We start from the raw sequence: 17,513 nt of genomic DNA on the forward strand, positions 1-17,513 counted from the left end.
AGTTTTCTCCACACTCGGATGTGGAAGGGGGGTGGTGAGGATAGTGCAATTTTAACCACCTCCACCACTGAGAAACTGACAGGATTGGGTGTGTGACGTTCAATGGTTCAGTTGTCCTTGTTTGATTATGTGTGACTGATCTATACTCACTATGCTTGATTAGCTAAACCTGATGTGATGGCTCAGAGAGAACCCAACAGTTCGGATCAATATTCTTCTTTCCCCATTTTAGCCTATTTTTTCCTTCTGGGAAGTAAACAAACTGTAAATAAATGTCTTATTATATCTGCATTGTTCGCAGATACAGAGTACAAAACACACCGGTGAACACAACAGGGTGAAACACTCATCTCACACCCCATCCAATTTTAACCTGGAGCTGAATCTCTCACCAGCTACTTTATCCTCACATCCTCCAGCCCTCCCTCTCTTGGTCCTGGATAGCTTGTCCTGGTTCCTCCACGCCAATGCTATAGTTAAGAAAGCCCACCTATGCCTCCATTTTCTCAGGAGGCTAAGAAAATTCGGCATGTCCGCTACGACTCTCACCAATGTTTACAGAGGCACCATAGAAAGCATCCTTTCCGGATGTATCACAGCTTGGTATGGCTCCTGCTCTGTCCAAGATCACAGAAACTACAAAGGGTTGTGAATGTCGCCCAGTCCATCACTCAAACCAGCCTCCCATCCATTGACTCTGTCTACACTTCCTGCTGCAAAGCAGCCAGCATAATCAAGGACCCCACGCACCCCGGACATTCTCTCTTCCACCTTCTCCTGTTGGGAAAAAGATACAAAAGTCTGAGATCGTGTTCCAACTGACTCAAAAACAGCTTCTTCCCTGCGGCCATCAGATTTTTGATTTGATTTGATTTGATTTATTATCGCCACATGTATTGGGGTATAGTGAAAAGTATTGTTTCTTGTATGTCATAGAGACAAAGCAGACTGTATATAGAGTACACGGGGAGAAGGAAAAGAGAGTGTGCAGAATATAGTGTTAGAGTCATAGCGAGGGTGTAGAGAAAGATCAACTGCACCCCAGCTATGATTGTAACACTATATTCTGCACCCTCTCCTTTCCTTCTCCCCTATGTACTCAATGAATAGTATGCTTTGTTTGTATAGTGCACAAGAAACAATATTTTTCACTGTACCCTAATACATGTGACAATAATAAAACAAATCAAATCAAATCCCTCTCCACTCCTCTCACCTCATCCTCTAACCCTATCTCTTACTTCTCCTCCTCCTTTCCACCTGCTCCCTACCCCCCCCTCCCCCCCTTCCCCCTCCACCACCCTTTCCCCCTCCCTATCTACTCCTCTCTCCTCCTCTCCGGCACCTCTCCCCACCTTTCCTCCTCCTCACTCCCCTGCTCCCATTTTACTCCTCTATGGGAGATCTGTGTCCTTTGAACAATGGCTCACTCCTTGAATTTGTTTTAAGCTGTACAAACTTTCTCTAAAGGCATTTGCATGCAGCCAGCGCAAATCGTGCAGGAAGACTTGCTGAATGGAAGATGAATTAACTCCATCTCCTCAAAGACTTCAGCAGCAAAACAATCCTGAATCTCAACCCATCAACATCCTGAGGGCGGGCAGGCTGTGAATGGAGAGGCAGGAAGCAATGAGTCTGCCAAAGGACACTAGTGTAGTGTGTGATATGGATTAGTAAAAGTGCAGGGATGTGACCTCTCTGAATTAGGTTCCTTAAGGATTAGCATGCATTTTCTCATTGAGACGTTCATTAAATTCTGCTCTATTCTTTGTGGCCAAAGGTGAGAGATGGATACTGGGCCTGGTTCAATAGGCTGTGCATGGTGAGGAGGAAAGCTACCTTCGGGGACTCTGGCTCTGCTAGCGTGCCGATGACCACCGCAACAGTAAGTAGGCCATTGGTCGTGTGAAGGAAATGCAGTCATGCTGAGTTGTCACCTCATAATACCCTGCCATTCCAGAGAAAATAGTCACTGACCCTGGACTGAAGTCTCACTATCGCACCATGTATGAACCTACCCACTGGGAAAAACTGCTAGTCCAATTGGTTAGCCAAAGACTCAACCTTTGCTGTGAAAAATGTGACTTAATGACTTATCTGGAGGCTTTATCTATATTGTTATACTTCCTTTACCTCTAGCTCAAGTTTGATAATTAAGGAAGACTGAAATACTCTTTATTAGGTAAGGAACATAAGAATAGGAGTAGGCCATTCAGCCCTATAATGACTTCAACGGATCACATGAGGTGGGCCTCTTGGAGTATGAGCTCCCTGATTGAGGTCATAATTGCTTGCTGCACTTCAGCCCCATGCTCCTGATCTATGGACACCCAGTGTGGAGGGGGGGGGCGCGGGGAAGGTGGAGGACCTCCTCGTGAACCTGTTCCTGGGCCTGGCAAAGCTTGCCATCTACAAGTCCAGGAAGCGGGCGACCGAGAGGATCGTCCGACCCGACTGTCTGCCCCTCTACCACGGCTACATTTGTGGCCGGATGTCCCTGGAGAGGGAGCATGCGGTGTCCAAGGGTACCGTTAACGCCTTCCGTGCCCTCTGGGCACCGCAGGGGCTGGGGTGCATTATTGGCCCCCTTTAATCACATTTTGATTTGATATTTTAAGTTCCCTTTCCACTTTGTCCTTTGTTTCGAGCGGTTCCCCTCCTTTTGGGAGCAGCCCTTTTCAATTTATCCCCTCGTTAATTTGAGTTAGTTTATTTGGTTGGCCAAAAGGATTGGTCATGATTGCCTGCCCAGAGTATCTTACCTGTATATAAAAATGGGAGTGCCAGGTCTTCTGGCACTCTGGATCCTGACTGTGTACCAGAAGCACTCTATGACTGGAATAGAGTTTGTAGATAAAGAGCATCTGGTGAAGGGACACCGCCCTCTGAGGAGTTATTTTAAGCCACTCGAGCTCGCTCTGCTATTCAATAAGATCATGGCTGATCTGTGGCCTAACTCTATGTAGCTGCCCTAGTCACATATCCATTGATACCCCTGCTCAATAAAAAAATTGTTTATCTCAGACCTAAGCCGAACAATTGAACCAGCAACTACTGCCATTTGAGGAAGAAAATTCCAAACCTCCCCCACGCTCTGCGGATAGAGCAAGTCAGTAAGATACAAAAAGAAATGTCCAAAATTCAGCTTTCTCAAGATGGAGACTGTGCCAGATTTGAGGTTTTCCAGGATATTGGATGAGCTGCCATGAAATTTTTTTTAATTTTTCCATGGGATGTGGGAGGTGGCTGGCTGGGCCAGCCTTTGGTGTCCATCCCTAATTGCCCTTGAACACAATCCTTTCACAGCAATGAAAACTATGTAAGATATAGGCACTGGTTTACACTCGCATACTGGGGACCCTTCAGGGAACATGTCATCATCACTGCTTAGATTCACTTCAGCAAGACCAGAAAAGTATGTACCTTGTACATGTATAAATACCATTACGACAGTGTGCAATGTTCTCTCAATGAGTCCATGCGATGACACCTGTTTACTCGGGCGTGAGAAACTGAGTGTATCTGTTCTGACCTTTCTGCTTCCTCCACTTATGTAAAGTGAGCAGAATATCTCCCTGCAGTATCTTGCCCCTTAGTGTCCAAGGATGTGAAGGTTAGATGGATTGGCCATGTTAAATTGTCCCTTAGTCCAAGGATGTGCAGGTTAGGTGGATTGGCCATACAAAATTGCCCCTTAAGTGTCTAAGGATGTACAGGTTAGGTGATTTGGCTATGCGAAATTGCCCCTTAGTGGCCAAGGATGTGCAGGTTAAGTGGTTTGGCCATGTTAAATGCGTGGGATTAAGGGAATAGGGCAGGGATTGGCCCCGGGTAAGAAGTTCTTTCGGCGAGTCAGTACAGACTCAATGAACCGAATGGCCTTGTTCTGCACTGTAGGGATTCTATGGTTCTATAGTTACTTGATTGAGTTATTGTGTCTTCTCACGGGCTGGTTAATGAGGGCGTGACTCCAGGGTTGGGAGGCCTGACTTACGTAGATGTTGCAGAATGAGTATTAATATGTGGCTCTATTTAGAAGCTCACCATGGTTATTCTACCTGGTATAATGATACTTACACCTCACATGTCACCATTGTTTCTGTTTATCTCAACAGGAGAGAGTTTAAGTAATTTGGCATTGATGTACCTTCCTGCGGTTGACCTGGAACATTGTGCCATTATCACAGCTACAAAGTGGTTGAAGGACAGAAAGCATTTGAATAAGTACATGTGATGATGTAGCATCATCTCCACGGGTTAGAAAGGTCCTGGCCATTTCAGTAACAATCCTGGAGGGGAATGCCCAGGCTGGTATTTGGCTTTACTGCTTGTAGAGTCCTTTGGGGGACACCTTCGGGGGGGAAAACGCAGATTTGCTTCATGCGCGATGGCAGAGAGCGGACAAGTCACGGAGACCAGGAGACTACCCACTTTGCGCCATTGACCACCACATTTTCTCAGGATGGCTGGTCCATTGATAAGTCAACCTCTTTCGAGTATTCAGTTGAATCCTGTCTTCCATACATGACCCAGGAGAAAGAAGAACGACCGTGGAGCAAGTCCTACATTACTAGACTTACTGGTGGCACTAAGTTATCTCATTAATGTTAGGTTGGCACTGGTACCTGCTCTTGATGTTATTTTGCCCTGCTTGCACTGCTGTACGGTTGATTTTCCGCTCACTAGCTTAGGATGGCAGAGCCACGCTCCCTCTAAGCGGCGCGGGATGCACCATTACGCAGAAATGTGCCGGGCACAAGCTCACAGGTAACACCGAGCGCCAATCTTAAAGGAACTGCACGGTGCAACAAGGCGAGCGGAAAATTCGAGGGAGCACTGGTGCAGAGAACCTTGGCTGAGGTGAGCTAACTCAGCGTGGAACAGGGCTTGAACACAGGACATTCCTGGGCCATCCTGAGCATGATGGGCCAAATGGCCTCCACCTATGCTGTATTGTGCGATGATCCTATGATGTGAGTGTAAAATAGTTCATATCTGGCTAACGCTTGTAAAGTATCAATAAAGCATTACGCATGTGGTCATAGGTTCAAATTCCATCCCAGAGACTTGAGCATAAAAACCTCGGCTGACACTCGGGTGTGGTACGGAGGGAGTGCTGAGCTGTCAGATATTAAACTGAGGCCTGGGTCTGCTTGTTACGCAACAATAAATGATTGCACTTGGTAGAAGAACAGTGAAGCTCTCTCTTTCCTGGCCAACTCTAATCCCTTGGCCAATGTCACCAGAAGCAGTTTGGTTGCAAGTTGTTATATTTCAGAACTCTGTGCCTAAACTGGCTGCTGCACTTGCCTACGTTACACTATTCCTGCAGTTGACAACATGACTCAGTGGTTGTAAACTTTTTTGGGAGGAACAGCATAAGGTACTGGGTGTTTTCTATGCTCGAGTTCTGCAATTCCTTCCCTAAACCACTCTGCCCAGCCCACTCACTCCCGTTGAGATCATCAACATTGACCAAGCTTTTAAGTACCTAGGGCTCAGTGGGTGGCACTCCTGCTTCTGGTCAGAAGGTTTTGGATCCAAGTGCCACTCCAGGGATTGAGCGCAAAGTACATTCGATTGGGCGGCATGCTCCCTCGAATTTTCCGCTCGCACCGTGTAGTTCCTTTAAGATTGGCGCTCGGTGTTACCTCAATTGGGCAGCACTGCTGCCTCACAGTGCTCAGGACCCAGGTTCAATTCTGGCCTCAGGTGACTGTCTGTGTGGAGTTTGCACATTCTCTCCCTGTCTGCGTGGGTTTCCTCTGGGTGCTCCGGTTTCCTGCTACAGTCCAAAGATGTGCCTCTTAGTCTTCCATGTTGTGTAGATTAGGTGGATTAGGAGTAATGGGGATCTGGGGATGGGCAGAGGGGTGTGTCAATGCAGACTCAATGGGCCAAATGGCCTCTGTCAGCACTGTAAGGATTCTATGAATCTATAAAATATCCAGGTAGACCCTCCAGTCTTGCGGTGCTGCACCACCTAAGATTATAGAATGGTCACAGCACAGAAGGAGGCTTGTTGACCCACCATGTCTGCTCTTGGGCAAAAGCAACTCATCTGGTCCCATTCCCTCCCCTTGGCTTTGCTTTTTTTCTTCCTCTTCTGATAACTTCCAATTCCCCTTTGAATGTTTCGATTGCATTTGCCTCTCGGGCCTAACTGCTTGCTGTATGAAGAAAAGACTTTCCTCCAGTTGGAATTGCTTCTTTCGCAAATCATCAGTGTCCTTTCCATCATCGGAATCATTTTTTTTTTCTCTATCTGCTCTGTCCAGACCGGGCGCTGTCTTTCAGATGAGATGTTGAGCCAAGGCCTCACCTGCCCGCCCAGATAGATAAAGACATTCTCCTGAAATTATTCGGCCTTCATTTCTGGTAAATATTTATCCCACAATCAATGTTGGTGAAAGAAAATCTCTAATAATGATCATGTTACTGTTTGTGGGATCTTGCTGTGCGCCATTTGACTCCGGTGTTTGCTGCTGTACGACAAGTGACTTCACTTCAAAAGTATTTCATCGGCTGTAGAGCAGATACGTCCTGTGGGTCACGGAGGACTCTATATAACTGCAAATTCTTTGGAAGACCTTCCCGCCGCTGGGATCTCCAAGTTCCTGCTGAAGATTACAGGTTCCCTGGTGACCGGGTCCAGCGAGCAATGGTAAATAGCAGAGAATGGGGGAGTGGGGGGGGTGGGGGGGAGGAGGTGGGAAGGGTGTGGAGAGGGGAGAGGAAGAGGGGGGAAGGGAGGTGGAGGGGGAATAGAGGGGAAGAGGAAGAGGGGAGGGGGAAGGGGAGGTGGAAGGGGCAGAGGGGAAGAGAGGAGGTGGAGGGGGGAGGGGGGAGGGGGGAGGGAAGGGGAAGAGAGGAGGTGGAGGGGAGGAGAAAGGGAAGAGAGGAGAGGAGGTGATGGTTGAGGGGGGAAGGAGAAGAGGGGAGGGGAGGTGGAATGGAGTGGAGGGTAGAGGGAGGGGAAGGGGAAGAGAGGACAGGAGGGGGAGGTGAGGTGAGGGGAATGGGGAAGGGGAAGTGGGGAGGGGGATGGAGAAGAGCGGAGAGGGAGAAGAAGGGGGGAAATGGAAGAGGGGAGGTGGAGGGGGGGAACGGCAGGGTTTTGGGGGCAGAATAGATTCCAGCCTTCCACTTTGATTATTAAACCTGGGACACTATCTGCCCTTATTTTAACTAAATAAACACTGATCCTGATTGCTAAAAGAGGTGATTTGTTTATGGAACATGTATTTTTCCAGTGAGTGTTTGTAAAAAACCCACCGTGTAAGAAAATTGATTCAAAAATGTCATAAAAGCTCATCTGCAAGATTTCAGTTAGTGTTGTGTGCTTGTCACACAAAACCAGCTCCCAGAGATCAATTTGTGAATCAGAGACACAAGTTGTCGCCACCAGATTTTTCATCACTGCACACCATCATTGTGAACTGTTCATTATTTCTGTAAATAAACACACAAAGGTTCCTGAAAAGACGGGACTCCGTGAATGTCACACAGCTTTAAGCTTCGTCCCACCCTGAGCATTATTCATAGTTCCTGGAGTCGAGCCAGGTTGTCCCACAAGTGGAGGAGTTGTTTGCAGACGCTGGTATTAGTCCAGAGTGACAGTGTGCAAAGTAACTTGGAACAGGTCTGCAAGAGGCTATACCCCATGAGAAAGATATGGACTGGAGATGGTACAACCTGGCATTGAGTGAGTATTGTGTGTGTGTGTGTGTGTGTGTGTGTGTGTGTGTGTGAGTGTGTGAGTGTGTGTGTGTGTGTGTGTGTGTGTGTGTGTGTGTGTGTGTGTGTGTGTGTGTGTGTGTGTGTGTGTGTGTGTGTGTGTGAGTGTGTGAGTGTGTGAGTGTGTGAGTGTGTGAGTGTGTGAGTGTGTGTGTGTGTGTGTGTGTGTGTGTGTGAGTGTGTGAGTGTGTGTGTGTGTGTGTGTGAAGACAAAACGTGGGCGACAGAAAACAGAAATCAAAAATGGAATATAGATACTTTCTGCAATTCAGTACGATCTCCTCTCTATACGAATATCTATCCATTAACCAACATTACAATTAGTATTGCATTATTGTGAGTGGGAACTTACTGTGCACAAATTTGCTGTCTCATTTCTTATATTACAGCAATGACTACTGTGGTTGTAAGGTGCTGTACTGTACCAATTTATTTTAATAATCAATGAGCTAACCAGCTACAATATATCAGCTATCTCTCTCTCTGTCTGTCTGTCTGTCTGTCTGTCTGTTGTATCGGCCATCGCTCAGTTGATATCACTCCTTTTCAGCAGTTGTGGGTTCGAGTTCCACTCCAGAGAGTCAAGGACAAACCCGGACTAACACTCCGGTGTATTACAGAGGGAGTGCAGCACTATCAGCAGAGACATTAAGCTAAGGTCAACTGTCTACCCTCAGCAGACCTCCTGGCATTATTGCGGAGAAGGACAGGGGAGACATCCCAGGTGTCCGGGGCCAATATTCAGCCCTCACTCAGGGTCACTAAACTGATTACCTGAGTCATTATTCCATTACTGTTTGTGGGAGCTTGCTGTGTACAACTTGGTTGCCATTACAGCCTGATGACACTTCATTGCATGTAAGGACTTAAGAAATAGGAACAGAGGCCACTCAGCCCTTCAAACCTGCTCAACCATTCAATAAGATCAAGGCTGATCTACCTCAATCCTCTAAAATATTTCTCAACAATCTGCCTCAAAAATACACAACGGTTAAAATTTTCCAGCCTTGCCGCCAGCGGGCAGGATGGGGGAAGGGTATTAAAATTGAGCAGTTTAGAAATTTTCTGACAGTCCACGAAAAAATGGATGATAGGGGTGGGGGGGATGGGAGTGGAGCAACAGAATCATTGAAACATAGAAATTGGAAGCAGGAGGAGGACATTCGGCCCTTCGAGCCTGCCCCGCCATTCATTTTGATCATGGCTGATCAAATTCAATATCCTGATTCCCCCTTCCCCCCCATATCCCTCAATCCCTTTAGCCCCAAGAGCTATATCTAATTTCTTCTTGAAATCACACAATGTTTTGGCCTCAACTACTTTCTGTGGTAGTGAATTCCACACATTCACCACCCTCTGGGTGAAGAAATTTCTCCTCACCTCAGTCCTAAAAGGTTTCCCCCTTATCCTCAAACTATGACCCCTTGTTCTGGGCTCCCCCACCATCGGGAACATTCTTTCTGAATCTACCCTGTCTAACCCTGTTAGAATTTTATAAGTTTCTATAAGATCTCCTCTCACTCTTCTAAACTCCAGTGAATATAATCCTAACCGACTTAGTCTCTCCTCATATGACAGACCTGCCATCCCAGGAATCAGCCTGGTAAACCTTCACTGCGCTCCCTCTATAGCAAGGACATCCTTCCTCAGATAAGGACACTAAAACTGCACACAATACTCCCAGTGTGGCCTCACCAACGCCCTGTACAATTGCAGCAAAACATCCGTATTCCTGTACTCAAATCCTCTTGCTATGAAGGTCAACATATCACTTGCCTTCTTTATTGTCCGCATTAGTCCTGCAGACCTGATAATTAAATTTAAATTTATTCTAATGGGTTAAACATTGGGAATCCAGTTATGTCACTGGCGGGAAGCAGCGAGAATCGCGATGGGACTTCCCGCCAATGTATTTGGGTCTCTCGTGAGATTTTGCTGTCCTGTCACCATTCAGACCCATTGCGAACGGGAGCGCAACATCCCAGCCAGAGTTTTAAAAAGTTAATGTTGAACATGGGAAATTTAGTAAAAAGCAACATGGAGAGATAGTGAAAACTGAATCTGAGTTACAGAGATGAAGAATATCACTTGCTGACGCAGCAAGTTGTAACTGGAAAACTGCCTCAGAACGCCAAGAACCTAGGTTTGATTCTGGCCTTGGATGACTGTCTGTGTGGAGTCTGCACGTTCTTCTCGTGTCTGCGTGGGTTTCCTCCGGGTGCTCTGGTTTCCTCCCACAGTCCAAAGATGTGTAAGTTCGCTGCTTGCCCCTCAATGTCCAAAGGTGTGCATGTTAGGTGGATTAGCCATGGTAAATACTTAAAGTTATGGGAATAGGGTGGGGGAGTGGGCCTATATAGAGTGCTCTTTCGGAGGGTCGGTGCAGACTCAATGGGCCAAATGGCCTCCTTCTACATTGTATGATGAATGATTTTGGAAGATTCAGATGATTTTATTTGTGCGTGAATAGCTTGATACAGGACATCCATGAACTGGGTGGCACTGATGGACAATGCAAGATTACTTTCAAGGAATGTGTTTCTTTTTGAATCATGTTTTTCTCCAACAAGGACACAGTCCCTCATATTGATTTACTCCTATCCATCAGAGGCCCACAGCTCTCCAGCCAGGACAATAGGCCAAATTGCTTCTTATGTAGCTGCTAGGGAGTGTGAACCAGTGCAATCCATACCATCCCAAACTTGGTCTTGGGGGAAGACTAGCTCTTGTAGTGTATTGAAAACTACAATGTGCAGTTTGTCCACATGAGTCATGTACCAGCAGAGGGAGGCTGCTAGGAAGAGATGATAAAGGACCTAAGCTTTACAACTCAAGCATTTTCTAATTCTAAATATCACTGGTTGAATATTTAACGGTTTCTGTCCCACCTTTGTGCCAAATGGCACAGGGGTTCAGAGAAAGGCACAACAACACTGAGTGCCTTTTATGTCTATCCTCCCAACTCTCATTGAGTTATACTTCCATAGATGCACCTCATTCAAGCGCCTATTTTTACTATTCATGCCTAGGTGATGGGATCCACGAGTCATTGGGTACCAGAGTCCAGCCCTATCTTCTCCTCACGCACACACACTTCAGCACAATGCAGAGGATGGCAATCAGGAGGAGGACCACTAGCTGATTGTCTTGTCACTTGTTGCCAACCCACCCAATCTCCTACCGCCACTCTTGGCTGAGAACTCAACATCAATTTATTTGTTCATGGGATGTGGGCATCGCTGGCTGAGCCAGCATTTATTGCCCATCCCTAATTACCCTTCAACTGAGTGGCTTGCTTGGCCATTTCAGAGGGCATTTAAAAGTCAACCACATTGCTGTGGGTCAGAAGTCACATGTAGGCCAGACCAGGTAAAGACAGCAGATTTCCTTCCCTAAAGAACATTAGTGGCGAGTAGAAGATTTTCACAGTAACTTCATTGCAATGTTAATGTAAGCCTACTTGTCACACGAATAAATAAACCCAGATGTGTTTTTGTGACAATCGAAAATGGTTTCATGGTCATTGTCAGACTTTTAATTCCAGATTTTTATTGAATTCAAATTTCACCGTCTGCCATGGTGGGATTCGAACCAGGTTCCTGGAGCATAACTGTGGATTACTAGTCTAGTGACAATGCCACGACACCACTGCCTCCCCAAGTGGGAATCGAACTCTGGATCTCAATTAGTGGGTACACCTCCTGAAGTTGCTGCTAGGAAGATGATTCCCCCCAGCTGGGGAGGCTAGAACTGGAGGGACACGGTCTCAGGATAAGGGGTCGGCCATTTAGGAGGTGAAAACAAAAGTCTTCCCTCAGGAGATTGTTACTCTTAGGAATTCTCTACCCCAGAGAGTTGTGAATACCCAATCATTGAGTATATTCAAGGCTAACATTGAAGGATATTTGGATACTAAGAGATATGGGGATAGTCCAGGAAGGTGTAGCTAAGGAAGAAGATCTGTCATGATCATATTGAGTGGTGGAGCAGGCACATGAGGCCAAATAGCCTACTTCTGCTCCTATTTTCCATCTTCTGGTTACTTTTTTCCTTGAAGCGAAGGGAAGAAGTGAAATTTCTCAGGACAAGCTAGCTGGACCTTCAACCTGTGAGGGTTTTTGTGTCTAAATACAATCAAGCCACAGTCATGTCAATAAACACAACATTCCACAAAGTTACAAGGGAAATACTTAAGGTGGAAACTTCCTGTATCCGTTCATTGTTGTGGAAGGATCTTTTGAAATGTGTTTTCTTAAACAGATTCCAAACCTGCGTAAGGACATTTTGGCCTCTCCCAAACCACTACGGCCAACTATTGTGTGGGAGAATGTTCCTTCTTGTTTCTCTCCAGTGAGATGCATCTCCGATACACAACTGGGTTTAAAAATAGATTGCCCTCCAAGTACTGAATGGATAAGGAACTTCCTCAACAGAAAGATACACTGGAGGTTCATTTCTAAGTGGGTAAAGGATAAAGGTTTTGCAAAGCAAAGGTTCCCCCCCTCCCCCGACATTAAAGAATGCCACTGTGAAGGATTGCAGGTTCCTGGTGAAGCAGTCCAGAAATTCTATTCAAAAAGTGCTTTGGGACCCCTGTGAATTTAACAAGTTGCTCTTTCAATGCAAGGTCTTAAGTATCAGGGGGAGGATGGGCATGATACCCACTTCTGGGCCCTATTTAGTGACTTCTCCACCAAATCATAAAAAGCTAGCGTGCAGGTACAGCATGCTATTGTAGGAAGGTATTGTAGCGCAAGGTAACACGACAAAGAAGCCTCACATCACAACGATGGTTTATTGAATAATAGTTATAGCTAAAGTTTACTTATTAGTATGACAAGTAGACTTACATTAACACTGCAATGAAGTTACTGTGAGTTAATCCCCTAGCCGCCACACTGCGGCGCCTGTCCGGGTACACTGAGGGAGAATTTAGCATGGCCAATCCAACTAACCCGCACGTCTTTCAGACTGTGGGAGGAAACCGCAGCACCCGGAGGAAACCCACCCAGACACGGGGAGAACATGCAGACTCCACACAGACAGTGACCCAAGCCGGGAATTGAACCCAAGTCCCTGACGCTGTGAGGCAGCAGTGCTGACCACTGTGCCTCCGTGCCAGACAACAATTGCTTGCATTTATAAAATGGTTCCTCACACAGTATTTCAAAATATGATCTCTAGTCAGCTAATGAGATATTAAGGATAAGTGACCAATCACAGAAACATAGAAAGGTTACGGTGCAGAAAAAGACCATTCAGCCCATCATGTCTGCGCCAGCATGAGAAAAAAAACTAGCCGCTCATTTTAACCCCACTTTCCAGCACCTGGTCTATAGCCTCGCAGGTTCCAGCACCTCAGATGCAGATCCTTCAACCTGATACCTTCTGAATGAGTTGAGTATTTCAGCCTCAACCACCAACCCAGGCAGTGAATTCCAGATGCCCCTCTGGGTGGAAATGTTTTTTTGTTTTTCCTCATGTCCCCTCTAACTCTTCTACCAATCGTCTTCAATCTATGCGCCACTCACGCCCTCCTCCCCAAGTCACTGATCCCTCAGCTGGAGGGGAAACAAATGTCCACCTTGTCTGGACTCCTCATCCTTTTGTACAATTAGGTCACCCCTCATCCTCTTAGCCTCCTCTGCTGTGTGGTACTCTTCCAGTCATTTGAAAGGAGGTAGGTTTTGAAGGGTGGAGACAGAGAGAGAGGGAGAGATGGAGAGGTTGAGGTAGGGAATTTCAAAACTTACAACCCTGTCAGTTGAACGCACAGCCTCTAATGATGCACTGAAGAGAGCGAGAGGGAGCCAGATCTGGAGAAACATAGCGACCTCAGAGTATTGTTGGGCTGCAGGAGTTTGCAGTTGTAGCAAGGTAGGGGGTGTGGGGGGGAGAAGCAGAGAAGGATGTGGAAATAAGGATGTGGAATTTTAAAATGGAAGCCTTGGTGGAGTGGGAGACTAATATATTTAAAAGGATTGTGGGTACTTTAAGAGCTGATCACATGATTTGATGGTGATGTCATTAGAGTGTTGTCCCAGGCTACTGTTTTACTGTTTGTATCCTGTGCAGTGCACAGAACATCTCTTTCAATAAAAACTGTTGTGTGTTAGTTTGAATCTACAGGTACGATCTTAGAAAAAAGTGCTAAATGACCGGGAAATCGGAGAAATCACATAGGATTTTTTCGGTGAGCTGCGAGTCACAATCTTGTGACACAGTGCAGAAAAAGTGTCAGGGTGCAATTCTTGCTAGCAAGGTAGGGGCGGAGCCTGAACTTGCCGGGCAAGCCGACTGCTGAGCTCGAGGGATGCCATTGCAGAAATCTCCTGCCGATGGACATCGGGACCCCCTCCCCCCCTCCCGCACACATACATCGGGTCACTCCCCTCCCCACCAATCGATCTCTGCACTAGTCGAACCCCACATGCCCCACGGATATCACCATCCCCACCCCTGCTGATCATCACCCCTGCAGAATTTTCTCCTACCCCGATTCCCCCCCTGCAGAGTTCCTCTCTCCCCAATCACCCCAGTCTGCAGAGTTCCCTCCCTCCCTTCCCGATTGCCCCACCCGAGGACTTCCTTCCATCTCTCACTCCCTCCCTGATTGCTCCTCTGCAGAGTTCCCTTCCACCCCAATTCCCCCTCTGCAGAGTTCCCTCCCTTCTCGATCACCCCAGTTTGCAGAGTTTCCTCCCTGATTGCCCCCATGCAGAATTCCCATTCCCTCTCCCTGTCTTAGTTCCACCCCTACGGGCTCCACCCCCACGCAGGCCTCACCCCTTAGCATAGTTATGGTGCCTAATGGACAGTGCCAGGGTGCCATGTAGGCAATGCCAGTGTGTCCGGTGGGCAGTACCAGGGCACCAGGCAGGCATTGCCAGGATGCCAGTGGACACTTTCGGGCTGGCATTGCCCCATGGGCAATACCCGGCCCTGCCTCTGACCACCCAGGGACTTCAGTGGCCTCTGATCCCCCTAGTGAGGCCATCACGTTTGGTCTCTCGCTGCCGGAACCGGCTATGATTCTCGCCGGTGAGAATCCTGACTGGCGAGGGGGTACGTGATGTCATTAATATTTCAATAATCTGAGCAAAGCCGCTTTCACAGGCAAAACAGGGTCGGTAAGATCGGGGGAGGCGTGAAATCGGACACGTTTCTCATTTTTCTGCCTCTCACTCTTTCTTACCACCTCCCCTCACCGAGCGACGTGCGGGATGAGGTCATACCGTGTGCAAACCACATTCTTTGCTTTCTGTTAAAACCCAGAACCGCCTAACCTTGTTAGGACATTGCAGAAACAATGTAAGTCAGCGAGCACAGGTCAAGAATAAACTTCTACTTCAAAATATTCAATGTTTCTCTCTCTATTTGTGACAGTGGTTTACCTTGGTTATTTTGCGGTCCTGTCTGTGGTTTCAACACAACTCTGCACACGTGAAGGCACCCTAATGAGGAAACAAGACTGCCTTGGTAAGAGGACGTCCCTCTCTTCGGGAAATTAAAACAGCATCTGTAGAGATAGGAACAGAGTTAATGTTTTGAGTCTGATACGCCACTTCTTCTGAACCCTTAATGAGTTTGAATTAAATATTCAACACATTCGCTGTTGTCTATGAACTATGTTTGCATACCTTACACAGATTCACAGAGGTAATTGTATTTAGTGCCCTTGCATCCACTTAGAAAATATCCCACTCTTGGTTAAGTGGAAACCTGGAAGAACCATAGAATCCTTACAATGCAGAAAGAGGCCATTCAGCCCATTGAGTCTCACCAATTCTCTGAAAGAGCATTCCACCATTATATCCCCATTACCCTACACAGGGTTAAAGGTTGTGGATTAAGTTATAAGGACATGTTGCATTGACTAGACATATATTCCCTAAAATGTAGCAGATTAAGGGGAGATATAATTTAAGCTGGTGAATATTTTAGGTATCTCAGAGCACTGCAGAGATTACACTAGTATTTTAAGTGTGCAACAGGTGCATTTACAAGAGAATCTTAAAAAATCTCTGCAATCACAAAATTTCCACACCTCATGCTTATTCCAGCTCTAGCTTCTAATTACTGCTCTGCTATCTTTGCTCTGAGTCCACGCCCAGTCTTAACTAATCCGGCACAGTGAGCATAGATCAGTTACCAGACTCATATAGTCAAACTGAATACTATAGGAGCTTTTTTAGCTGATTACAGTAAAGTCCTGCTGTTCGTGAGATCTTGGTTTGCATTTTCATTTACACGTTTTGTACTTTGTACATCGCATATAACCCATAGAATCCCTAATGTGCAGAAGGAGGCCATTCGGCCCATCGAGTCTGCACCGACCACAATCCCACCCAGGCCCTATTCCTGTAACCCCACATATTTACCCTACTAATCCCCTAACACTAGGTTCAATTTAGCATGGCCAATTAACCCAACCCGCACATCTTTGTTCTGTGGGAGGAAACCGGAGCACCCGGAGGAAAACCATGCAGACATGGGGAGAATGTGCAAACTCCACACAGACAGTGACCCGAAGCCGGGAATCGAACCCGGGTCCCTGGCACTGTGAGGCAGCAGTGCTAACCACTGTGCCGCCCACAATGGTTTCTTCACCCTCTCTGTTCTTTCCACCGGGGGATGGCAGCTGTGACAGAGCACAGGCTGGAATGGTCTTGGCTGAAGTGCAGCCCCCATGAAGGGGTTAACCCAGTAATGTCCGAATCACTGGCTCCAGAGCTGCAATGATGGCTCTATTCAATGTTAAACCTTCATCTCTATATTGCTCAGAGGCTCCCCCATCAGTTGTACATAGGTAGTGTACCACAATTTGCTGTAGAGTAACTGTCTCAACCAAAGCTGCCCTGTGCCTGGCTGGAGCCTATCTAACTGAGTCCCTTTCAAAAGCTTGCTCCCCATTTGTGATTTTGCTGTTCACGAAATTTCACGGGAATGTAACCCCTGCGAACGGCGGGACTTTACTGCAAAGATATTGATAAGGTAGATAAGGTGCTGCACTTTGGGAGATCAGATGTTAATGACAGGACCCTGAACAGTAATGATGTACAGAGGGATCTTGGGGTTCAAGTTCATAGCTCTCTGAAAGTGTCCGCACAAGTGGCTGGTAAAGAAGGTGTATGACATGCTTGCATTTATTGGTTAGGGCATTAAGTGCAAGAGTCAGGATGTCATGTTGCAGCTTTATAAAACTTTGGTTAGGCCGCACTTAGAGTACTGATTTCAATTCTGGTCGCCACATTGCAGGAAGGATGTGGAGGCTTTGGAGAGGCTGCAGAAGAGGTTGACCAAGAAGTTGCCTGGATGAGAGGGTATGAGCTGTAAGGAGAGGCTGGACAAACTCGGGTTGTTTTCTCTGGAGCGGTGGAGGCTGAGGGGAGACCTGATAGAAGTCTATAAAATTATGAGAGGCACAGATAGGGTTGACAGTCAGAATCTTCTTTCCCAGAGTTGAAATGTCTAAGACTAGGGGAACATTCACTTAAGGTGAGAAGAGAGAAAGTTCAAAGGAGATGCGAGGGTCAAGGTTTTTACACAAAAATGAGCAGGTGTCTGGAACGCGCTGCCGGGTGTGGTGGTAGAGGCAGACACGATAGGGATGTTGAAGGGGCTTTTAGATAAGCACATGAATATGCAAGGAATAGATGGATATGGACCAAGGGCAGGCAAAAGGGATTAATTTAATTTGGCGTCATGTTCGGCACAACATCGAGGGCTGAAGGGCCTGTTCCTGTGCTGTACTGTTCTATGTTCGATAACAAGAA

General features: G+C 46.8%; 2 protein-coding genes across 4 annotated transcripts in view; both read left to right on the top strand.

Moving 5' to 3' along the window:
* Positions 1-5,047, top strand: part of LOC144507679 (adhesion G protein-coupled receptor E3-like) — a 61,429-nt gene extending 56,382 nt beyond the window's left edge. Inside the window, exons 18-19 of one of the 2 annotated variants that reach the window (XM_078234859.1) lie at positions 1,781-1,885; positions 4,116-5,047. In XM_078234859.1, the coding sequence (XP_078090985.1) occupies positions 1,781-1,885; positions 4,116-4,127 (117 nt within the window). In that variant the 3' untranslated portion in view covers positions 4,128-5,047. The remainder of the gene's footprint in view (positions 1-1,780; positions 1,886-4,115) is intronic. The other variant, XM_078234861.1, reaches the window with a different exon arrangement.
* Positions 5,048-6,295: 1,248 nt separating this feature from the next.
* The window catches only part of LOC144507678 (adhesion G protein-coupled receptor E3-like), a 76,102-nt gene continuing 64,884 nt past the window's right edge, over positions 6,296-17,513 (top strand). The window contains exons 1-2 of one of the 2 annotated variants that reach the window (XM_078234858.1): positions 6,296-6,378; positions 15,124-15,216. In XM_078234858.1, coding sequence (XP_078090984.1) covers positions 15,195-15,216 — 22 coding nt within the window. In that variant the 5' untranslated portion in view covers positions 6,296-6,378; positions 15,124-15,194. Of the gene's footprint in view, positions 6,379-7,162; positions 7,706-15,123; positions 15,217-17,513 lie in introns of those variants that run through there. The other variant, XM_078234857.1, reaches the window with a different exon arrangement.

The sequence above is a fragment of the Mustelus asterias genome, chromosome 19 (assembly GCF_964213995.1).
Source record: "Mustelus asterias chromosome 19, sMusAst1.hap1.1, whole genome shotgun sequence".
NCBI lineage: Eukaryota > Metazoa > Chordata > Chondrichthyes > Carcharhiniformes > Triakidae > Mustelus > Mustelus asterias.